Source organism: Heterocephalus glaber, unplaced genomic scaffold (genome assembly GCF_053883595.1).
Source record: "Heterocephalus glaber isolate CG9 unplaced genomic scaffold, H.glaber_assembly_v1.0 deba00001457, whole genome shotgun sequence".
NCBI lineage: Eukaryota > Metazoa > Chordata > Mammalia > Rodentia > Bathyergidae > Heterocephalus > Heterocephalus glaber.
This window is the reverse complement of record NW_028258305.1, coordinates 463,891-489,333: the sequence shown is the minus strand read 5'-3', so window position 1 is coordinate 489,333 and position 25,443 is coordinate 463,891. Positions and strand designations below refer to the sequence as shown.

At 41.8% G+C, this 25,443-nt stretch overlaps 1 protein-coding gene and 1 long non-coding RNA gene across 3 annotated transcripts in view; one reads left to right on the top strand and one right to left on the bottom strand.

The window, feature by feature from the left end:
* Antxr1 (ANTXR cell adhesion molecule 1) overlaps nucleotides 1-25,443 on the top strand; it is a 311,693-nt gene that overhangs the window by 176,237 nt on the left and 110,013 nt on the right. For both annotated transcript variants that reach the window (XM_021262513.2, XM_004849931.3), the window contains exons 15-17: nucleotides 382-477; nucleotides 983-1,150; nucleotides 10,246-10,326. In XM_021262513.2, coding sequence (XP_021118172.1) covers nucleotides 382-477; nucleotides 983-1,150; nucleotides 10,246-10,326 — 345 coding nt within the window. The remainder of the gene's footprint in view (nucleotides 1-381; nucleotides 478-982; nucleotides 1,151-10,245; nucleotides 10,327-25,443) is intronic.
* Nucleotides 9,291-14,484, bottom strand: LOC110350275 (uncharacterized). Its single transcript, XR_002396734.2, has 3 exons — nucleotides 14,402-14,484; nucleotides 13,465-13,566; nucleotides 9,291-9,444 (listed from the first exon to the last, which is right to left on the bottom strand). It is a non-coding gene; the product is annotated as an uncharacterized LOC110350275 (long non-coding RNA).

The following is a 25,443-nucleotide window of genomic DNA, read 5'->3' as shown; positions in this document are numbered from 1 at the left end:
TAGTGAGGGCAGAGCGCACGTGACCTAATCACGTCTTATTAACTCCCACCTCCCAGCACTGTTGCATTGTTGACTATGCTTCCAATGCATGAATTTTGGAGGACACATTCAAACCCAAGCACCTTACATAGGAATAGGAAAATAGAGAACAGGTCCCAGGATTATGCCACAACCTTACCTGGTAGTATTGCTTTTATTTCCACTTCAGAGATAGATAAATAAAATGTTCTTGGATAGATTACATGACTTGCCCAAGGTCCCAGGGAGCAGTGGCATTGGGATTTAACTACAGCAGTCTGGCTGTACAAGCTCTGCTCCTGTCCACTTCGCATACACACAGCCAAGGCACTTTGTCCTTCATGTGTCACAATCTCTCGGCAGGAAGAAGACGATGATGGTCTGCCTAAGAAAAAGTGGCCCACGGTAGATGCCTCTTATTATGGTGGACGAGGCGTTGGAGGCATTAAAAGGATGGAGGTAAGAGAACAGCCTAACAGACACTTATCTTTGTGATGACTATTCCCGAAGCAGATGGTGGCAATCCATGCTTGAAGTCTGGAGGAGATGTGGAATTTGAGGCAGAAAGGTGGAAAGTGGGAGGTACAGCCTTTTAACTGTGCACCTCATATCTTGCCTACCATTAGCCAGGACAGGTCATTTGTGTGCTCAAATCCCTCAGTGGTTTCTATTCTTACAGGAATAAAATCCAGAGTTCTTACCTAACCCTACAGTGCTTATATGCATCAAGCAGCTCCCTGCTGCCTGGACATTTCCTCCCCAAAATATCTGTTTACATGGCCTGCTCTCTCTGTGCCTTCCACCCTCTGCCTTTTCTTTTCTCCACACTCCTCTTCCCTGGCCCTCAAAACCCAAAGGAATTGTGGATTAGTTCCTTGCACATCAGACATGTATTTGTCATTCCCATTCTTGTGTGGCCTATTTTATTTTGTCATGTTATTTTATTACATTGAATTTATTTTAGGTTCGTTGGGGAGAAAAAGGCTCCACAGAAGAAGGTGCTAAGCTGGAAAAGGCCAAAAATGCAAGGGTAAAAATGCCTGAGCAGGAGTACGAATTCCCTGAGCCTCGAAATCTCAACAACAATATTCGACGGCCCTCTTCCCCCCGGAAGTGGTACTCTCCGATCAAGGTGTGTCCCTCTCTACCCAAAAAATCCCTCTGGGGCTCATTCTTCCTGGCTGAGAGCAAATTTTTATTCTCCACCACCTCTCTTCCTTTCACATCTCTAGCCTTTAAAATCCTCTTTGGATCCTGGCCTAGTGCACCTGTAATCCCAGCACTCTAGGCGGCTGAGGCAGAAGGATCACAAGTTACAGCCCAGCCTGAGCAACTTAGCTGCTTGACCCTGTCTCAAAATAGAAAATAAAAAGGACTGGGAGATGTAGCTCAGTGCAGAGGCCCTAGGTTTAATCCCCAGTACAAAGAAAAGAAAAGATAAGACAAGAAACAAGAAAACAAAAGAAAAACACCTTTTTGGCTTCTTCAGAAGTTTAAGACTAAGGAGGTGGCTAATGCTTTTTAAAGTCCACTTTTCTGATCTTCTTGAGGCCAAATGGCTTTGGATTTCTGTGAGTGCCGCAGCATCCCCTCTTCAGCCTTTCCCTTAGACATCTGCATTGTTCCAGTTATCAGAAAGCCCTAGAAAATCATAGCTGAAAAGACTCTGGGGAGAATCTGTCTCCACTCCTTCATTTCTCATCTCACACAGTAGAAACTGAAATAGGCAGAGATCTTGCTCTGCTGGGATCTGGAACTCAAGGCCCCAACACAGGACCACAGCTTCCAGCTCAATGGGCAAACAGAAAGGGGCCCCCTCCCACCCTCAGGTGAAAGGCTGAGTATGAGAGCCAGCTCCCAGTGCCACACCACACACACGAACAGCCTTACCCCACCTCCAATGGCAACAAAAATGATTTGTGTCATTCACTGAGCTACTTGCTAATTGTAGAGCAGCCCTTTTCCTACAAACATCAAAAGAAATACCATCTCAAACAGTGGAGTGAAACGTTACTGATAGGCATCTTCTCCTGGTAGAGCTAGCTCAGGCTTACAGGAAGTGCAACGAATTTCCATTTTGGTTGGCCATGTTTAAAGCAAGGAGATTCTTAAGATAACCTACCCTGAGGCAATGGTGAACTCAGAAGCTGTGGACTAAGCGTAGCTTACTTGAGTAACAGATGTTTGCTCCTAGTGCTTTTCTAATGGGAAACATGCAGTGGCGTGCATACATGCGCAGACAGAAGGAGCCAAGTAGATTCTCAGAGATGAAGAAGAAAGGGGATTTTCTATTTTGTCATTTTTAGGAATCAGTACCTTGTGCCTAACACTTCTTTGATTGCTGCTAAGTTTTCAGTTTTGTAATCATGGAGGTTGGGAGAATATTAATTCTGTTTGTAGAATCCAGTTTCTTCTTGAGAGCCTGTTTGTTATTACTTTATTAACTGGTGGTTTAAAACTTACAGTAGTTTCATGAAATAAAGAAGGATATGGACAAATATACTTAGAAATCAGAAAACATTCCCAACGCTCACTTGGAATTACTTCCAACTCAATGAGTATTTGTCATGCACCTACTATGTGCCAAGCACATCAAATATTGAATATACAGAGGTCCTCAAACCTGACTGAGTATCAGAATCACCTGGAAGTGCTTTTAAAATACAGATTCCCAGGCCTAGTGGCTCTGAGCCTCTCAAAAGACTTCTAAAAGCACACTGGCTCTTACAGCTAACTTGTCCGTTTTTTCTCATCCAGGGAAACTTCTTTTACTCTTCAATGCCTTCTTTTTCAGATTTTACATCCAAGCTCCTCAGTGATACTCCTCTGTTGCCCACTGACCACTTCCTTCACAGTCCTGCTCTTGAACTTCTTCCCTGGGCATTGTATTAAACTATTGCTCCTCAAAGATAACAATATACTGGGGCTACACCCAAGATCCATTGAATCAGAAACTCCAACGGCAGGATCCAGCCATCTGGACTTTAATAAGTCCAGTTGAGAAATTGTCACCCAAGGTTTCTGCCAGCATTCCACAGTGGGGGTCTCAGATGGCAGGAACCGTGGTTCCTATTGTTAAGATAGGCAACTAGGACATGTCCATATTTTGGGGATTTGTCAGGAATCTCAGCAAGGAGACCAACATCAGATTTCACATTAGGGCTATTTTTACCACCAACACAAATGCTGGATTAATATTAAGTGATTGGGAATCTGGGTGTCATGAAGTCACCTAAAAAGATAGGAGAGATGTCTGGAATCTGGTGGATTTGCAGAACCCTTCAGCAGGACTTCCTTGTTAGGGCATGAGAAGGCATGACTGTGCCTCGTGCCTGGTACTACAGCTAATGCCAGCACTTAGTCACTCTTTGCTAGGTGTATGAACAGCCAATGGTGTGATGACTCATGTTTAGGAGCCTTCTCTCCACCAGGTTTCAACCCCTGCTGACATCAAGTATGCTTTGAAGGCTCTATAAACAGCATTGCAAATGCAACCCTTGCACCTGGCACAGGGGAGGCCTCAGCCATCTCTTGTTGAAGAGCCGAGGCATGGGATATAATGCCCATCGGACCACACAGCTCACACTGGTAACCACTGTTCAAGAAGGTGATCTCCTCGCCATCTCTGAGGAGTGGAGAGAAAAACAGGTCATCCGATGGGTATCTGGGCCAGGTCCATGAGGACAGGTGGGAACAAGAAGAACAGAAGTACAGAAAGGAATTCAAAAGTAATATTGTATACTTTTTATCCAGAGGAAAGGCAGATGTGCCACCAGAACTTCATCCCTCATGCACTTCAATGAGACACATAATCCCTACTGAGCCCCATTCTAGCTACAAAGCCTGTAAACATTTACTAGGCCTCGGACTAAACATCAGGATTCATTTGGTACCATAAACTCTGCTGCCCCTTCCTGAGCCTTCATATATCACACAGTCCTGTGTTGAAACAGAAGGCACACTCCAAAGAGTTGTACTTACAGAGGGTGGACAGTGTTAAGGGGCCCACAGAGGCGGTGAGGCACCCAGGGACTAGCAACAGTGAGGGCTGTTACATCCCTAGACCTACAGGGCAAGGGAAATGGTGGCACTAAAGCCCAGTGAGAGGCACAGTGCTGGAGAAAAGACCTGTGGACTGGGGCCATGGGGCAGGAGTCAGGATTGGAATCCTCCCTTCCACCTGTGTTTATATGGCCCACAAGCAAAAGGTGCTTTTCACATTTTTAAACAGTTGTGTTTTAAATGGTTATATAATTACTTATATAATACCCTCCATTTCTTTTGACCTGCAGAGCCTACTGTCTTTACTCTCTGGCCCTTTCTAGAAAATGTTTGCAGACTACTGCACTATAGGAATGTGACCATTGCTGGGGAAAGGAAGACAGGGAGGAAGCAGAAGGAACAAATACCCCAACTTGCCCTCATCCTGCTCCCTCGCCTCCTTCTGGTACCACCTATTGGCCAACAGGAAGCCAACTGGTATAGAAGCAGACTTCCAAGGCTAGGCATAAAGGAAGCAGAGAAATACAGACAATGACGGAGTCAAGCAGCACATGGAGAATCATCTGTCCACACTGTGCCTATCTTCCATCCCTGATCTAAACAGGGAGAGAAGCTCCACCTAGCACAAAACTTTCAGCAGGTCCTGGGAAAACTCCTTGCTCTCCAGCAAGTGTGGCCAGAATTATATACCTATTTAAGTGGATTGCAACAGAGTCACTTTTTATCATGCATTCCGTGAAATAGAGTTTAGAAAATGTACCCAGTGGGAGCCCAGGGAGGGAAGAGGTCCACAATGGTCTCTTTTCCACCCACTAGCCCCCAGCCTAATTTAAGGCAGTGACCACTCCAACCACGCTTCTCCCTAACCTTATTCCAGGCCCACGATCAGGAAAATTTCCCTGATATTTAACCTGCATTTTTCTTTGCTCAGTTTTCACCCCCCAGATTTGCAATACTCCTTGCTTCTCATTAAATTAGAACTGACCATTTCAGACAAGTTAAGTCATACTCAGATATATGGTTACCAGATAGATTAAAACCAGAACTGATGGCAAGTTGAACAGAAGGCTTGCAGCCTTTTGCTTCTTTTCCAGTAGCTCTTCCTCATGACCAAAGTGACAGAAGTGACAGCTGACAGACAAAAACCAGACCCTGGATCGTCAGGCAGGTGACCTGGTCCCTGAAAGAGAAACAGACAGTGAGGGGCAGAGTTGGCCTGTCCCACTTGTAGGGTTGAAGAGGAGGGTGGTCTTCTGTATCTTTCCTGTAGGGCCCCCTGTCATCTTTGGCCTTAAACACCTTGACCTTAGAGTCAAGCAGCATTCAGTCATGACCCTGTGCTGGATTGAAGCCATATAGAGCCAAGCAAAACAAACTAGAGCAGCAACTTTTGTCAGATGTGCTTTTGAGATTAAACAGATTTCCTCCTTCTCCAGCTACTTTTTAGAATGGTTCCAAACTTTTCTTGAAGAACAAATAAAAGAAGAAATTTTTAAAAAGTTATGCTGTGTGTAGGGTAAGCTTCCAACCTTATTCATTAATTTAAGTTCATTAAATTTATTCATTAATTTCATTTAAGGCAAGTGTGGGTTCACAGTATCTACTATATATTTCAGAGTACACAAATTCAGGTGTCAGTCCCTGTAAGTTGAACTGCCCTCAAACTTTTCAATTTCTGACTTCCAACTAGCTAAAGCCAACAAGTAGGAAGACACAGCTGCTGCCTGGCTGGAGGAAAAAAAACCAGAAACCCAGCCACAACACTCGTGGGCCAGGGTGCTTTGAGTGATGACCGCAGAAACATTCCCAGTCTTATTGTGCAGAAGGAAGCAAAAAGCTAGTATTTACATAGAACATCCAGTTTGTCTATCTTTGCAGATTCAAATTATTGCCTGAGGCTGACTGAGATATAGTTTAGGAGCCTGGAATTGGTAAATTTCTCTCTTTTTTTTTTTTTTTAACTATTTTACAGTCAAATTGTGTCAGCTTCATATGGTAAAAAGCTATTTTTAAATGCCAGCTACTACATTCTGGCAGAGGTTTCTGAGGTTTGTGGAGAAATCTCTGTTTTAGCTTCTCAGGAGCAGTTCAGCATTTCACCAGAGAGTAAGGATCAGGGTCTAGATTCATCATGCAGGGAGGCTTCTGCATGCTGGACACCCAAATATGAGAAAAATAGAGTTGCCTCAACAGGAAAATCTTCTCCCGGGCCTTAGAGAAAGCCTAAGGAGCTGTGGGAAGAATCTCTGAGATCCTTTTGGCCTCAAAGGGATATTATAAATAGACCCTTTTGCTACTGTCTTTAAATAACAGCCTTCTGCCTACATTCAGAAAATCTAGGCTCCAAGAGCCTCCATCATGGACTTCTTTTTAACATTAGACAGTTGGGGTTTTTTTTAGTCCTCATCTTGGTCAGTTGTAACCATTCTTTTTCTAAAGCTTTCTTTAACACTTGCCTTAAAAGCTACCTGATAGAGGAGTCAGAAGAGCTATGTAGATTACTCAGATAGTTTTCTGTGCCACAGATTGGGAACTTTAGGTTTATTTTGGAACAGTCAGAACTCAAAACATCTAGGATACAATGGAACCAGTCTTGCCTTGGCCAGAAATGCCAATGACAACAGCTCACCTGGGTGAAACACACACAGCAAGTCAGTCTAGATCTCAAGTGCTAACAAGTTGTTTATTTCTCATAAACAACCCTCAAAAGTAGAAACTCCTCCCATTTATAAATGGAAGATCCAAGACAGAAAGAGATAATTTGCCCAAAGTCACACTGCTAGTATGATGGTTCATGTTGATTTTATTGACTTCAATACATCCATTAGGGCTAGCAATTAAACCTGACATCAATCAATAAACAGAGAGAGGACAGGGAGCCTGGAGGTAAAAGACTACTGGAAACTCTTCACAGGATGAGCCTAGGCCAAAGGAGGAGCCTGGAACAAAGCAGGAGCCATAGAGCCAGTGGGGCCAGGCTGGGCAGGGAGAGGTGACAGGAGAACTACTACAGAGAGACCATCCCCGAGATGTGCTTGGTGTTGACCATGAGGAAATAACAAAGAGGAGAGGTTAAAGTGATCTGGGGTCAGGTTGTGCAAAAGAGGAGCACCTTTGGGGAGAAGAGAGTTCATTTAATTTGTGATGTTTGGCTTTTGATACCTGTGATACATCAACCTTAAAATTAAGATTCAATGAGTTACTGAACATCCACTTCTGAGCTCAAGAGAGAACCAAGCTGAAGACAGAATTTGTGAGCTATGAGATAAGATCAGAACACTCAACCCAAGGGAGCCAAAGAAGCTGAAGTTTCTCACCAGAGAGCCAAGAGGGAAGAGCCCAAGGCTATTTGTCCAGGAGAGAGAGCTCAGCACAGCAGATCACTTAAATAGACCATGTGAAATAAATGTCTGAGTGTTTAGCAATCAAGATGCCAAGGGTGGCCTTAGCAAGAGCAGCTTTGGTGGAGGGATTGAAGCAGAAGCCCAGTGGGCACCATGAAGAAGGATAAAATTGCAGGCTGGGAGAAAGGGATTTGAAGAACATAGAGGATGGGCAGATATGTCTTACAAATTTTAATTTATTGGGTTGTTACACCCTGTATTAGTTCTCTTCTAATCTTTCTATGGAGCTGCCCAAATTATCGTTTTAATGACTTTACTATGATCACAGATAACATGTAATGAGTGCTGTCTTTGAGACAAGAACCTAACTTTAATATTTAGTTTTAGATCTTATAAGTCTATAATGTACTATTATCTCTATTGTAATGAGAAAAGTAAGGCTTGGGAAGATGAAATACCATATCCAAGCATGTCCAGGTGGTGTGTACTTTCATGAGGAAACTCAACTACAGACTCAGGCTGTCTGACTTCAGTACTGTTTGCTTAAACTCTGCACCATGGTATGTTACCACAAAGGAGCACAATTTACTACCTTTCTCCTGTGTCTATGCACCTAGGCTCTTTTTCTGTGCATGTAGCTTTAAATTTCTGCTGCGTGAATTAATATACTTCTTTACCAACCACATTTTTAGCACCCTCTCCTTGCTCCTTATTTGTCAAGTTGGATGATTAAGACACACAACGATGTGGGTGGGCTGATTTACAAAGCCAAATACTGGGAGTCCCTCCATCCTCCTCAAAAAAAGAAAAAAGAAAAAAGAAAAAAAGGAAGGGAGAGAAGGCATTCATCCAGGAAATCCACCTGGTTATATCTTGAACTGTAAATGCTTATCCCAAAGAACCTTAAAGAAAAACATTTAGCTGATGATTGAAACCATTTAATGTAGAAAACCATGCTGAACACAGCAGTAGTTCTATCCACCATTCTAAGTCATTTCAAAATATTTTCAAAGGCTTTTGTGAATTCCTTTCCAAAGGAGATGAGAAACACCACACTTGGCAAGATAAAGTTTAACCCACAGATGCTCACACAACAGTTGACAAAGATTCAAGAAAACAGTATACACCCAGACATGCACACACTCATACATACACAGCTGAAACAAAATTTTTCAGTAAATAATACTTATCTTCACCATGTACTATTACCCCCAACATTTTCCTTCTGTTCTGTTTTATTTTTTTAAATTCTAAATCCAACACACAAAATTGGTCTCATGAAGTTTAAAGAGCTGCATCCCACAGTTTAGAAGCCCTATTCCAAGGCTCTGCATGAAAGCCCTAAAGCCAGAAGATTTGCATGAGGACAACTCTGCAGATGGTGTAATGGAAAGTATATGAGCTTTCCAGTTAGACAGACATGGGTTCCAATCACAACTCTAGTTTTCAGGCTGTATGCCTTTGGGCAATTTGCTTGATCACTCTGGCACTCCATTTCCTCCTTGCCACTTTTCAGGACTGTTGAGAGAATGAAATAAAAGGACCTATGTGAAAGCACCTAGCACTTAGGAGCATCCATCACCAAGTGAGCACCTATTGAGCTCCACATGCTGTTTTCAGGGCTGGGCTTATAGCAGAAAACAAAATCAATGATTGTTCAGCTTCCCTGCAGCTGGCATTCCAGTGAGCAGAGACAGCAGATAAGGGAATTAAACATAAATATGTCAGGGAATGATAAGGGCTGTATTGGTTTCCTATCATTGCTGTAACAAAGTACCACAAACTTAGAGGCTTAACACTGAGCAAATTTATTGTCTTACAGTTCTAGAGGTCAGAAACCCAAACAGGGCCTCATTGAGCTGAAATCAAGGTGTTGGTGGGGCTATGTTCTTTTTGGAGGTTCAGGCGAGAATTTACTTCTTTGTCCTTTCCAAATTCTGGAGGCTGCCCACACTTATTGGCTTGTGCCTCCTTTCATTTCCGAAGCCAGCCGCATTGGCTTGAGTCCTTCACACAACGAACTTCTTTGGCTCTGCTTCTGTCAGCATGTCTTCTCTGACTCTGATGTTCTTGGCTCCCTCTGTAAAGAACCCATATGGTTAGATCGGGCCTACCTGGATGATCCAGGCTATCAACACCTTTCATTTAACCACATCTACAAAGTCCTTTTTGCCATAGAAGGTAACATATCCATCAGGTTCCAGGGAGTAGGGGTCAGTTTTAGGGGTACATTCTTCTCAGTCATCTATGGTGTTTGTCTCTGGAGCCTGGGCCTACAGAGTAGCTGAAGAGTGAGCCTAGCACACAGCCAGAGGTTTGCATCCCAGAGGCCTTTCATTGACTTTTTGTCCTTTCAAGAGGACAAGGGGACTGGGGATTTAGCTCAGTGGTTCTGTCACTTGCCTCGAAAGTGCAACGATGGAGTTCGATCCCCCGTACCAAAAAAAAAAAAAGGACAAGGAATTTTCCCAAATTTGTCACTTTGTCTTCATTTATGAACTCTGAGCACCAGATGGGAAGAAGAAACATTAGTGAAAGTTGAAAGGATTGTCTTGTGGTGTAAAGATATGCGCAGAAATGTGGTATGGACAAAAGCCAAGTGGCTGAATGAACTTCCTGTTTGCAAATTCAGAGCTGCATTCAGGTCTCAGGTGTATCTTTCATGAGCACCAAGGTCCTCGGTGTGTACCTCTTCTCCTACATTTATGCAGCTTGAATTTTGTGTTTACAGACGGAAGATCACTCATCCTGTCACAACCCTGTTCCCAGTGCTGTACTATTTATTAACAAGGTGGAAGAATTATGGAAAGCTTGTGTGTCTACAGTGCCTGGCTACTGACCTGGTTTCATATGTAATCTTGGTGCCTTTGTTTTTTTTCAGGGAAAACTTGATGCCTTGTGGGTCCTACTAAGGAAAGGATATGATCGTGTGTCTGTGATGCGGCCGCAGCCAGGAGACACGGTAGGACAGCTTCATGGACACATGCACGCGCATGCACGCGCGCGCACACACACACACACACACACACACTCTCTCTTTCTCTCTTTCTCTGTCTTGGTAGAGCTATGGTAACTCCAAATACACAAATCCAGCCATTACTTTATGTTGTTACAAATCAGATACTAATTTTCAAATTTCTGCTTGTCACAAGACCTTGAGTTCTTATTTGATTCTCAAATGGAGTTTCATAGAAAAATACTAAGCTTCTCAATTTAGAGGTACAGAAAGTACTAGAACAGGGCTAGGTCAACCTTTGGGCAGTCCCAGGAGGGAGCCCTTCCAGTGCTTGGCCACACTGCCCAGTGGCAAGGAACAGAATGCCAGTACCAGAAGGTCAGGATGAAGGAATAAAGAGCCACAGAGAACTCTTACCATCTTCCAGCAAGAGTAAAGCCCGACCATCCAGGACTATAGGAGAATATTCTATCTTGGGTGAGGGTTTGTCTAGGAACTGCCAGAGCTAAGTGTGCAGTGTCTGTAATCAGGAGAAGTTATAGATGTGGAACCCACGAAGACCTTTGAGGCCATCTACCCCATGTCTGCATTTTTTGTAAATGAGGAAACAGACAAGGCAAGCTGAATAATTTATTCTGGTTCACAAAGCGACACTGCTATTTCTTCTTTTCAGAGCTAGACCCTCTTCCACAGTTTTTGCAGAGCAAGGCATGATATCAAATTCTCCTTCAATTACCAGCAACCTGTGTCTTCCATTCACTTTCACTTCTTTGGGTATCAGAACCATTTATCCAAAAGCAAAAGGTGTCTAATTTAGAGGGTTTTTTCAAATCAGGCAGACTTTGTTATGAATATCATTTCCTTCCTGGCTGGAAAACTTTAGGAAAGCAACCTAACCTCTCTATTTCATCTTTATAAAGTAGATGGCAAAAATTCCAAAATGTGCCTAGTAGAAGATGCTAATATTTGTAAAACATTTGGCCTGGTGTTGAACACAGAATAATTCTCAATCAATGGCAAATATTACTGTGATTATGTACTATATGCTTTTCTACTGTCTGTGAATGGTTGGTGCAAAAATTCAAGACGTATTGCAACTGGTGTGTATTTGATACACTACATCTTTGCCTTGCTCATTCTCCAACATCACATTTCTACCACACACTAGCAGAACCTGATAGACAGGCCCTGGTGCTACATTTGCTTTGCATCTGGTGACAGTGGGCAATTTGTGACTGGGGGAATTAATCTTAAGTTTCATAGCTTGTGAGAGCTACTACCCATTTAGCGCTTGCTTCAAGTTGTCCCTGGGACAGCAGGTAAGTGTGTTGTGATACCAAGTCATATAAATGTTGGATCAGCTTTGCTCTTATGGCATATGGAATTTTTTATGTGAAAGTCAACAGGAATGAATTTCTATAGAAAATTTTAAAGTAAAAGTTGTACAGTTACAGAAATGAATCCAGGCTACAAAGTTAGTATTCAGGAAAGTATTTGGTATTTTAAATTATGCATTTAGTTTCTGTGGAAAATGAAAGGTTTTAAGCATTCATGACACTTATCTAACAGATTTTTTAAAAATAATAATGTAGGGTTCAGTTGCACTATTTTGTGACAGAATGTACTGATATAATGTACAATCCTTTTTTTTTCTGAGCAACTAAAGAACATCTCCACTAAAAATATGTTAACATTCCATTCTCAATTGATTAGTTTGGCAGAAACAAATTCATAAACTAAGTCAATCTAAGAAGTGGGAGGGGTGAAAGAAAAAGAAAAAGCTGAAAGAAAGATCATTTATATTCATGTTTAGGGCACAAGGCTGGTTGTATAAGTCCAAGAATAATGGAATAAAAACTGATGGAATTTCCTTTAATCTATCACACCTAAATTGGATATCTTATTTACTAATTCTGAATGAAAGCTTGTATTGGCTTTTAAGGATGTGAAGGTGTTCCATATGCTTTTGAAAAACACAGTACCACTGTGAACTTCCACTCCCAATCACACAAAATAATAAATTTGAAGTACAGGACATGTAAGAATTAGGATACATTTGAACATATTCTCAGCTTTTTCAAATTCCAACTGTCCAGTTTTTATTGGTTTTTCTTTGCAGAAATTCTGCTAAAATTGCATGATACATGGGAGAAAACAGAAACAGAGAATTGTGTCCTTATCGTCATGGTAATGGCCACACACTTCTCCATGTACACATAGAGCTACACAGGAAGAGTCACAGACTGGAGGGGAGGTGCAATCCAGAGCTGTCATATGACTTCTCAGGAGAGGATTCCGAGGGCATCTGCGGGCAGGCAGGACTATTACAGCCTGGTCCACATGCTTCCTCTGTTTTGTTATGCATACCCTTAGCAGACTCACTACAGACCTACACCTCTTGCCCAGTATTAACTGTAAGAATTCCTCAGCCCTGATTTATGAGGCTGACCACATTTTCCATAAACTCAACATGACTCCATCCAGACATGTGCTTGGGAACAAGAGTCACAGGTTCTGGATTTTTCCTTTAAGACAAAACAAAAACAAAAACCACCAGTTATGCTCTCAGTTACATTCTGAATTGCTTCAAACATATGTTGACCTCACAGAAACCTGGCAATTCTTCCACCTTAGCTCCTGCCTGCTCCATCCTTCTCCCAACTAACACACTCCAGAAGCAGGCACAGCCCACAACAAGGCCTCTGGAGCTGCTGAAAAGCCTGACTCCTCCAGCCCCACCGCAGAGCATAGGGTTGCTGGAGGCCTGAGCCCAGAGCCACCGCCCTTCCCTCAAATTGGTGCCCCACCTCCTCAGAGCTATCCACACCCCACATCAGAGAAAACATGAATTGGATGACAGCCGGAGATGTGGCTGCTTCCCCTCTGCTGTCACCTGTCTTCCTCTTCCTGCTTGCGGTGGGCTCACAATCCCATTGTTCCTTGGAGCACACCAAGAAATCCCTGCTGACATAAAAGAAAAGATGCCAAAAGAAACCACCTAACTAGCAAACTAGAAACATATCTGATCCTAAAATCTGAAAGTTCACTAAACCTATGGTGTCCTTTGTCATATTAAACTAGAAGTTCTAATTCTATTAAACTAGAAACCATAGATAATAATGTCATAGCAAACCAAAACAATACCTTGAAGTGTAGAAGGTGACTTGGATTTACTCTGGGTCCTTACAGTGAACAGAAGTAGCACTACAGGTTGAATCCCAGGGAAGCAGATTTCATCTGAAGGAACTAGAAGATAAGAGTTTTAATAACAGAACGGGTTGCTGCCCCAGTAAACAACATCACTATGCACGGATAACATAAGTTAATCTATATGGCCAGGATGTAGTGAGAGAGACCCATAATAGGTCAGTGGTTCTGAAACTTAAGCATCAGAACCACCTAGAAGGCCTGTTAGAACACAGCATGTAGGGTCCACCCTCAGTTTCTGATTTGGGGTGGGCCTGGGAATTAGCATATCTGATGAGCTTCTGAGTGGTGCCCATACTGCTGACCTGGGCACTGTACTTTAAAGAACCAGTGAGATAAAGTGAACAAGATGGCAATACAAGCCCCTCTAACTCTGAGAGTTTGGGTTCTAAGTCAATACGTTCATAAGTATTTGACCACCAAGTCATTGCTCCCCTGTATCTTTCCACAGAGCACACAATTGAAGAATAACTAGTTTAGCTTAAATGTAAATATTCAGCCCCGGTGAGTTGTAGAGAAGCCCTTTCCATTTGTAGACAGTCCTGTTCCTACATTACTAATTTCAAACCCAGAAAGGTAAGGAAATTCAGAAATCACAGTTCATGGAATCTAGTGATTTCTAGCCTGGCTTTAAAGCACTGATACCTGGGTCCTACACCAAAGGGTCTATTTAACTGCCTGGGATGAAGAGTGGGCATCAGAATTTTAGAAGCTCCCCGATGATTCTAATGGGCACCCAGGGCTGAGAATCAGTGAGCAGGTTCAAGTCCCTATTTTTCATGCAGACAGCATGAAAGACAGACATCTTTCCTTCCTGAAACAATTTAAAGATGACTCTAAGAGCCTCATAGGCACAAGGAAAGTAGACAATTACCATCTTCATGTGCTTTCAACAGTCTTTTTCTTCCCAAGAAGATGGCCAACCTAGATTCTGGCTGCTAATTATTGTCACTGCTTGGGTGAAGAAGATAGAAAAAAGAAAATAGAACTTTGCATTATGTTTTTACTGGAAGGAATTTGATCAATCTTTCAACTAGCCTAAGCCTCCCCAGTCTTTTCCCACTAAGACAAACTCCACTCCCTCCACTTGCTCCTAGGTGGCCCATTATGCCTTTTTTTGTTGTTTTATTTCCAGCTTCTTCATTGATCTCTGATCAGTCATCATGGGGCTGGTACAATCCACTTCTATCTCCACAGGAAACACTCAGGCACTCTGAGCTTATTTTGCAAGGCTGGATCCCCTCACAATCAGAAGAGACCTGAGGAAACACACACAGAATACACATAAACAATGTTTGAAGCTCATCTGAAGTCCAGCCCCAGAGGTTGTGAAATCCTCTCCTAGAGTTCCAGTTCCAGTGCTGACTTCTGCACAGCTGTTACCAATAAGGGAACAAAGCCAGTCACATGGGCACCATGTCTCCCTGATGTCCCAGAGACTTGAATGGCCTAGACAGGTTATCTCTCAGGAGAGCATCCTCAGCCTGGTTCTTCCCAACAGAGGAGCCCCTGTAGCATAAGCAGACTTCAAGGAAAGCATCTGCATTCTGTTTCTCTCTCTTCATCCTCTTTCACATGCCCTGCATTTCCTCTTTTCTCTTCCACTTTCCTTTTCCTTCTTTCTTTTTCTTTCTCTTTCTTTCTTTACTGCCAATTTTGAAGGCTTCTTTTGGCTACCTTCCTTGACACAATCAAACATCTGCTGCATTTCCATTAGAAACCATTTTTTATATGGGCACTTAATTCTGGCTGCCAAGAGTTCAGTGTATGGGGTGGATAAGGCAAGGTTCAAGCACTGAATTACCTGCAGATGGTTGCAGAAGCACAAGTTCACTTGTGGTAATTTAGGGTATGGATGTCTCCATTTGACAGAGCAAAAACTAATGTCAGGAAACCTTATTCACTTTTCCAAGGACACACGACTGGTCAGAGGTGGATCTGAGGTATGAGTTCAAGATTTCCAGACTTGGATGTCCATGCAAGGGGTTTTGGAACTCCTCCACTCATTCAAGAAATCCGTGCTGAGCACCTTCTAATGAGCTGAGCACGGTATTAGTGCTGGGCGTTCAGCAGTGAATAAATAGCAGGGCAAAAATGGTACTTTCCCAAGTACCATCCAGTGGGAAAGACTCTAGGATGGTGCTGAGTACAATGAGGTGTGAGGGATGCTCCTAGGAAGGCATCTCATCAGCCTTAGAGTCAAAAGAGGCTTCTCAAAATGACATCTAAGCTGAGACCAAAAAAGGGGGAAGGTAGTCTAGTGAGAGGGAAGCTTGAGCAAAGATATGCAGGTGAGACTCTGGTTTCTTCAGGAGATGCCAGGTGTGGGGTGGAAGAGGATAGAGTACCAGGCAGTGAGAGGAGAGATAGGGAGGCATGTGGAGTACTGGTCATGGGTTCCCACTTTGAGGACAGCAGAGATTACTGCATGCAAAAGCAGGAGCTTGTCACAGGAGTTTCAGCAAGATCACACTGACTGGATGTGGATGTGCTGACAGTGAGAGATGATGGTGAGGAGGACAGAGTCTGAATGCAGGAGATAACAGTTAAGGAGTCAGTTGCTGACTTGGTACTTGCTTCGATGTGAGGATGGGAGAGAAAAATGTCAGGAGGGCACCAGTCTCACCTAAGTGACAGAGCTGGCCATGGTGCCATTCACAGGGAAGGATACCATTGGGAGGGCAGAGAGTTAGTGGTACCTGTGGTGACCAGGAGCAGGCCAGGACCAGGGTGAGATGTGTGAGGCACGTAGGACAGGAATTCAGGGGAAGTGCTCACTTCCAGGGTCGGGCAAATGTAGTGCCAGCCCCTGCAGGAACCTAGGAGGAAGTGCCTCCTTAAACACTGTGCCCTGAACACCCATATGCTTCAGCCAGTTCTGCTCCCCAGAGAGTTCTGAGATGGAGGTCCAGACCTGGGAATCATCGGCATAGCAGCTGAGACTAATGTGAATAGACAGGAAAACAGGTAGAATGGAGAGAGAAAGGAGAAGCAGGTTAAGCCTCAAACTCCAAGGGTCACATCCTTTAAATGGGGTGGGGAAAGTAAGAGGGGGGCAAGAAAGAGACTAAGAAGGATGCACCAGGGAAGTGGCAGCAAGAGAGCCCGGAGTCATGGAAGGTTAAGGAAAATGGTGCATCATGGAGAAGGGTGCAATCAGTAGTGTCAAGTGATGGAAAATGAAGATGCGCACCCTCTGAATGAATGAAGAGCAGCCCTCTGAGGATATGAGTGTAAGGGAGGTCTCCACAACCTTGGAATCCCAGGCTCTGAGGAATGATGTGAGAAGAAGGAAATTTTCACTTCAGGAAGAAGAGAATGAGGGGAAAGCTAAGCAGGAGGTGGAGGAGATCTGGAGTTGAGGAAAAGCGAGCTTCATCAAATTAAGATGGAAGAGCTAAGTGTGATAAGCCTGAGTAGGATGAAGTACTCAGGACAGACCCAGAAGAGGAAGGGTTTGAATAGAAAAGCTCATGGATACGATGTAGGAGCCTTAGGAGAAGAGAGTAAAGGACCACAGGCCAGGAAGTGTTCATCTTCCTTGTGATGTAGGTGGCAGAGCCCAGGTATAGGCAAAAGGTCAGGAGGCTGAGGGCACCCTTTGATGGCTTCTGTCTCCATGAAGAGAGTGGAGGACTAAGGCAGCTGGGGACAGAGCTCCTGAAGACAGGAAGAAGCCAGCCAGCCCTGCAAAGCCCGTTGCATCTTCAGAGTTAATGTCTCCACTTACGTAGGAAACATGATGTCTGGATTCAACAAAAGGACACAGGAATCATTCTAATAAATAAGAGTTCATTTTCTTCAGAGAAAGCAATTGATTTCAGAGAACTTTAGTTACATTTTAACATGTATGAAAAACTTTTCCTTAGAATTATTTTCTTGTGTTCAAAACAGCAATAATGAAAAGAATCAAATTATGTAAAAATTGAGGTCATTGTGAAAAGGTCAGCTTTTTACACAATAGATAACACATTGGCCTGGAATAATCAGAATTTCTATCACGGTCTGACAGCAGGCTAATAAGGCCCCAAACATATGTGGAAGGAAAGTTCAGTTTGCTGGCCACTGATTTGACCTTTTATAAACCTTTGTAAGAAATGGGTCATTTAAGACAAAGGAAAGAAAAAAACAAATTATAGGAAATATTCCTAGAGGGTGCAATTTTTTTTGGCACAGCATCTTCTCTGGATGTTTGAATTCTCAGTAGTATTCATTCGGCTCTCACCCCTGGAAATCTTTACTTCATTGTCTCATTGGAATGGGGGATGAGTACTTAGAATTCTTGGCTTACTTTACTGAATTTAAAAAGAACAAGTTCAAAACACCCTCTATCCACAGCAAAAACCAAATTCTAGCCAAAATCTACAAAGTTAACTCTTTTCAGAAAAATTAAATCCATAGTTGGTGCTACAAAATATACCATCTTGAGACTATTTTTCTTGTACCGACTTCCTTCCATAGTTGGAAGTGTCTCTGAGTGTAAAGATAATTGACATAACTAAGTCTTTTCTGCTTCACTTCCTCCATCCCTTCCTCTCCCTCACTCCCAATCCCCATAATCAAATCTCCTTTTCCCACATGCAAGTACATTCACACTCACACATACTTTTTCCCCCTCCTGTCCTCCTCCTCTCCTCCTCCTCCTCATCATCATTTTGTAGCTTCTCTGAGGACTTTCAACTTCAAATTGCCTCATCTCCCAGGCAGCTGCAACAACAGAAATTAAAGCCCTGATATCAAGTTGCAAATAGCAAACAGGAGAGAAATAAATGCTGAGGCTGAATAAGACAGGGCTGGGTAATAAAGCACCCTTGCTCAAATTCTCTGACCTCATTTTTTTCCCTTCCAACCAGAATCAGGATTGAGAAAAGCTGGATTTGGCTCTAGGGTCAAAATTTTACCCAAGTTCACATTTTAGAAATTTTGCTACTGTGTCCCAACAAGATGTCTATGTCTAGCCACTTGGCTTCTGTGGACCTACTCCTTCAGCCGATGGCATTGGAAATGATCATCTCTAGGGATATCCTATAATTCTGTGATAGGTCCCAATTGAGAATCACTAGAACCCAGGCTGGTGGGAAATTCTGTTCTGGCCTGAAAGTATTACGTTGAATCATGGATAGTAAAAGAGAGAAAAATTCACAAATTCACAGTGTGGGGAAAAGCCAGCCTGCTGTGTATCATTCACACATACCTATCTTCTCTCAGCATTTCCATGACCTCTCACCTCAACCTGATGAATCTCACACCTATCCCAAGGACGGCCTAGCTAGCAATTCCTCACAATCCCTTCATTTTAGAAGAAAATAGAGGCGGTTTTTGGGGGGTACCGGGGACCAAACTCAGGACCTTGTGCTTGCGAGGCAGGCACCGGAACCACTGAGCTAAATCCCCAGCCCTAGAAAATAGAGGTCTTAAAATGTGGTAGAAGATCCCCAAGCACTCCCAGATACATCATCTCGTTTGTTCACCTTGTTTTACCCTTTTCTTGCTTATAAGAAAGAAGAGGCTCAGATAAGATCTCTGAACTCTTCAGGATCACAAAGGATGTAGCAAGACTAGAACCTACAAGCCCTACACTGCCTGACCCTTCTTGAGTCCAGAGAAGGGGAGTAGTTGAGATCAAGCTTGCTCTCAAGAGAGAACCAGATCCAACTTTGGAATGCAGAGCTTGTCTCTGTCACCCAGTCGCCTCCCTTTCTGTCCTCTTCTCTTCTTCCACCTCCCTTCTTTCCATTTTTATACCCTGCCCAATATTCCCATAAGTGCTGAAACCCTCCCACATGGGCCTGCTCCCTTTCACAGTGTGCGGTGCTCCCAGATTACTCAGTGTTCTCTTGTTTCCCCCTACTCCACTTCTCCCTGCCTCTCCCCTTACCACCAACACTGTGTCTAAGACAGAGTATGCCCATTCATTCAACAAAAAGGGCTTTGGCTCCATCAAGCCACAGGCTAGGCAGACGGGACTTAGCATGAGCAAGCAAATCTCTGGCCCTTGAGGTGTAGTCAGGAAAGATCACTAAATTACAGTTCCATGTGGTAAGTGCTGTGAGAGGGAGTTTGGGGTTCCTTGGAAGATAGAGCAAGAAGGTTTAACCCAGGCTGGGAGTCAAGGAAGATTTCCAAAGCCAAGAACCTTCTTCCTGAAGGCTGAAGACTGTGAAGTGAGGGAAGGGACTCCTGGTTGGAGAGGACAGCACCTGTGAGGCCAACACAGGAGAGGACCTGGGAGAGAAGGCACAGGCTAACACTCGAAAGAGGAAGGAGAGAGTCACCACACCATGCTCCCAGCTTTGCTTTCTCCACCCTCTGGTCTAATCACATCCTTTGACTTAGCTGAAGTCTACTTTCCTGCTTATTGTCTGGCTCCTCCTTCCTTCTGTGCTTACAGCTCGTCCCACAATGTTTAGGTCACTTTAATTTTAATCAACAAGGACTTTTTAATTCCTAAAAGAGGTGAAATCCTTTTGAGGGAAGGGACCACAGCTTTTTTTTTAACCTTCCCTCACAACACTGAGAACACACCTCAGTTCTTTTCCTTATCCCAAGGACCACAGATCTTTCTGCAAGCCCTAGGTCTTGTTACAAACCACTGTTTGTAAACATTTTAAATACTCCCTTTTACAGGCAACTGCATTTTACTAATCAGCAAAGAGTTTTCTTATAAATCCTCTGTTTTTTAATAAGGAGAGAGAGGTCACAAGGTCTGCTAGGTACTCCTCCAGATAAAATGAGGCTGAAGGATGGCTATTAAAACACTGTCCCTTTATTACAATTGCTATTGTGGTTGTCGTTTATTAATAACTTTGACTATTAAAAATCTTTCTTTGAAAATAGTTAATTTACATTTTTTTAAATTTAATTTTATTGGTACATTTCAGGTATACAATGTAATGACATTCATCATTCAAAATTTGCACCTTTACATAATTAATCTTGGTTCTTATTTTTTCCCCATTCCCCTGCCCTCCCTTCACCCCTCCATCCCTCCCTATTTACAAAGACTTTGTTTACATTTTTTCATTTTCTCATATTGATTCCATTCCCTTCTTTCCTTTCCCCTACCCTTCCCACTTCCCCTTCCCCTTTGCCCCTTTTCTTCCTATTTTACATTATCTATAAGACCTGTTAGTCCTTATTTACACTTTCAGTTTCTCACACTAGAGAAACTATTCGGTATTTACACATGTGTGTCCTGTTTATTTAACTTAAGGGTATCACCTTAGTGTGCATCCATTTAGCTATAAATGTCTCTAATTTCTCGTTTTTTATGGCTGGGTAGTACTCCATTTTATTTAAAAACCACATTTTCTTTATCCAGTCTCCAGTTGATGGGCATTTGGGCTACTTCCAAGTTTTAGTTATTACAAACTGTGTGCTATGGACATGGGTGCACATGTATCTCTGTGGTATGTTTCTTTTCATTCTTTGGGGAAGATACCCAGCAGGGGAATAGCTGGGTCAAATGGGACTTCCAGTCCTAGTTCTTTGAGGTATCTCCATACTGACTTCCAGAGTGGTTGCAGCAGTCTACACTCCCACCAGCAGTGGACCAGTGTTCCTCTTTCCCCACATTCCTGCCAGCATTTGTTATTGGTTGATTTCTTGATAGCAGCCATTCTTTTTAGGGTGAGATGGAATCTCAGCATTGTTTTCATTTGCATCTCTCAAATGATGAGTGATGTTGAACATTTTTTCATATGATTATTTGCTATTTCTACTTCTTTGTCTGAGAAATGTCTGTTCATTTCAGATGCCCATTTTTGGATTGGGTCTTTATATTTGGGAGGTCTGATTTTTTGAAATTCCTTATAGATTCTAGATAACAGACCTTAGTCTGAGGAAAAGCAGGTGAAAATTTTTTCCCACATTGTGGGTTGTCTCTTCATGGTGTTGGTGATTTCTCCTGCCATGCAGAAGCTTTTTAATAAGAAGAGATCCAAATTTTGATTGTTTGTGCTAGTTCACAAGCAACTGAGGTTTTGTTCGTAAAATCTTTTCATACACCAATGTCTTCAAGAGTTCTACCTAACCTCTGTTCCAGCCAGTTCAGTGTTTCTGTTTTAATATTTAGATCTTTAATCCATTTTAACTTTAATTTAGTGCATGGTGAGAGATATAGGACTAGTTTTTATCTTTGGCAAGTTGAAGCCCAATTTTTTCAGCACCATTTATTAAAGAGGCTATTTTTCCTTCACTGAGGGCATTTGGCTCCTTTGTCAAAGATGAGGTGGCTAAGTGTGTCTGGAGTTGTTTCTGCATCTTCTAATCTGTTCCACTGGTCCTCGGGTCTATTTCTTTGCCAGTACCATGCTGTTTTTATCCAGTAGCTTTCTAGTATAGTTTCAAGTTGGGGATTGTGATACCCCCTATCATGTCTCTGTTGCCTAGAATTGCTTTTGCTATTCTAGGTCTTTTTGTGTTCCAAATGAATTTTTGGATTGTTTTCTCAAGGTCCATGAAGTATGCTGCTGGGATTTCAATTGTGATTGCATTGAATTTATATAGCAGTTTTGGAAGTATGGCCATTTTCACTATATTGATCCTTCCTACTCAGGAGCAGGGGATGTCTTTCCATTTTCTTATGTCATCTTCAATCTGTCTTTTCAGAGTGCTATAGTTTTCAGAGAAGAGGTCTTTGATTTCTTTTGTTAGGTTGATTCCCAGGTATTTCAGTTTTTTGGATGCTATTGTGAAAGGAATTGATTGCCCCATTTCTCTCTCAGAGAGTCTGTTGTTCGTGTACAGAAAAGCTATTGATTTTTGTGTGTTGGACTTTTGTCCAGCTACTTTACTGAATTTGCTTATTAAGTCTAGAAGACTTTTGGTGGAGTTCTTGGGGTCATCTATATAGACTATCATGTCATCTGCAAATAATGACAATTTGACTTCTTTATTTCCTATCTTTATTCCTTTTATTACTTTCTCTTGTCTAATTGCTGTGGCTCATGTTTCTAAAACTATACTGAACAGGAGTGGTGATAGTGGACATCCTTGTCTTGTTCCTGATTTTAGTGTGAAGGATTTCACTTTTTGACCATTTAGTATGATACTGTCTGTTGGTTTTTCATAGATGGCTTTTATCAGATTGAGGTAGAGACTGTCTATTCCAATTTTTTGGAGGGTTTTTATCATAAATGCATGTTGGATTTTGTCAAATGCTTATTCTGCAGCTATGGAGATGATCATATGGTTTTTGTCCTTGGTTTTATTGATATAGCATATTACTTTATTGATTTGTGTATGTTGAACCATCCCTGCATTGCTGGGATTAATCCCACTTGGTCAGGGTATATGATCTTCTTGATCACCTTCTGCATTCTAATACCCAGTATCTTATTAAGGGTTTTTGCATCTATGTTCTTTGGTGAGATTGACCTATAGTCCTTTTTCTATTGAGTCATTCTCTGCTTTGGGTATCAAGGTGATGGTTGCTTCCAGAAATGAATTTGGGAGTATTGCTTCCCTTTCAAATTCACTGAAGAGTTTAAACAGTAGTGGCAGTAGTTCCTCTCTAAGTGTCTTGTAGAATTCAGCAGTGACACCATCAGGACCTGGGCTTTTCTTAATTGGTAAATTTTTAATTATGTTTTCAATTTCATTGATATTGGGTTGTTTAGAATTTTTAGGTCTTCTTCGTTCAACTTTGGTAATTCACACATATCTAGGAATCTATCCATTTCTTCTGTATTGTTCATCTTATTGGCATATAGGTTCTCGAGGTAGGTATTGATGATCCTCTGGATTTCTGCTGGATCTGTTGTAATTTCATCCTTTTCATTCCTAATTGCATAGATTTGGGCTTTTTCTTTCCTTTTTCTAATAAGGTTGGCTAAGGGTTTGTCAATTCTGTTGATTCTTTCAAAGAACCAATTCTTGGCTTCATTGATTTTTTTGTATCGTTCTGTTAGTCTCCATTGCATTGATTTCTGCTCTGAACTTTTTAACTTCCTCCCTTGTATGAGCTGTGGGTTTGTCATGCTCTTCTTTTTCTAGAACCTTGAGGTTCAGCATCAGGTTAATTGGGCTCTCTCTGTTTTCCTAAAATGAGTATTCACTGCTACGTATTTCCCTCGTAAGACTGCTTTCATTGTGTCCCATAGATTCTGATATGTTGTATTGTCATTGTCATTTAATTGTAGGAACTCTCTGATTTCTTGTTTAATTTCCTCTGTGACCCATTGGTTATTCAGAAGTGTGTTGTTCAATTTTCATGTGTTTATGAAATTCTTGCAGTTTCTTTTGCTATTGATCTCCAATTTCATCCCAGTATGGTGTGATAATATACAGGAAATAACTTCAATTCCTTTGCACTTACTTGAATATGTTCTATGAGCGAGTATATGGTCTATTTTGAAGAACGACCTGTGTGCAGCTGAAAAGAATGTATATTCTGATTTTGTGGGGTGGAACACTCTGTAAACATCTGTTAAGTTCATTTGTTCAAGAGTTTGATTGAGTTCTAGTATTTCATTACTTATTTTTTGTGTAGTTGATCTATTTTTAACAGTGGGGTATTGAGGACCCCACTAGTATTGCATTAGTGCTTATTTGATTTTTCATGTCTGTTAATATTTGTTCTATACAGTTGGGTGCACAAGTGTTTGGTGCATATATGTTTATGATTGTCATCTCTTCCTCTTAGATTTTTCCCTTTACAAGGATGTAGTGTCCTTCTTTGTCTCTCTTAATGAGTGTTGGTTTGAAATCCACTTGATCTGCAAAGAGGATAGCTACTGCTGCTTTTTTTTTTTTTTTGGTTCCTGTCACATGGAATATTGTTTTCCACACTTTATCTTTCAGTCTATGAGTTTCTTTTTTAATTGTGTTTCTTGTATGCAGCATATTGTTGGTTCTTGCTTCTTTAGCCATTGTGCCAGTCTATTTTGATGGTGGATTGAGACCATTAACATTGACAGTTATAACTGATATGTATTGACTTATCCTTGTCATGACTTTTTCTTTTTGTTGGATTCTCCCCCTTTGAGTTTAAGTTCTTGTCATGCCTGATGGATTCATTCTGCTGGGCTTCCTGGCGTTGTGATCCTCATTGTCTTTTCCTAGGATATTATCTAAAATTTTTTGGAGCTCTCGTTTGGTATTCATGAAGTTCCTGAGGTGCTCTTTTTCATGAAAGTCTCTTATTTCTCCATCAATTTTGAAAGATAGTTTTGCAGGGTACATCAATCTGGGTTGGAGGCTGTTTTACTTTCGTGCTTGAAATAGGTCACTCTGAGCTGTTCTTGCCTTGAAGATTTGTGTTGAGAAGTCTGCTGTGATTCTGATAGGCTTTTCTTTGTATGTGATTTGTTTCTTTTCTCTAACTGCTTGTAGAATTTTGTTCTTCTTTTGTCTTTCTGGAATCAACTATTATATGCCTATGTGTAGATTTTTTTTGATCAAGGCTAGCTGGAGTCCTATATGCCTCACTTATCTGTATGTCAAGTTCCTTTCCCCTCCTTGGGAAGTTTTCTGCCATCATTTCTGTGAACAGGTTTTTTATGTTATCTGCCCTTTCTCTTGTTTCTTCCTTGACTCTGATCAGTCTTATGTTATTCTTCTTTGCATCACCTAGCAGTGGCTGGATTGATTTCTCATGATCCCTTACTATTTTAAAGAAATTTTTCTTCTCCTGGCCACTAATTGCAATCTTATTTTCTATATCTGAAATTCTGTCCTCACATAGGCTCATTCTGCTGTGTAGATTTTTAGTGGAGTTTTTAATCTCCTGGAAATCTGTTTGCATCTGTTTTATGGATTCCATTTGTTTTCTATGTTGGAATTCCATCGTGTTCCTCAGCTCCTCTATTTTTTTTATCTGTATCCTCTGTAGATTTATTAATCATGTCTTGCACTAGGAGCACAATTTCTCCTGTTGTCTGAGTAATTATTTCTGATTTCATTTTTTCCAGATCC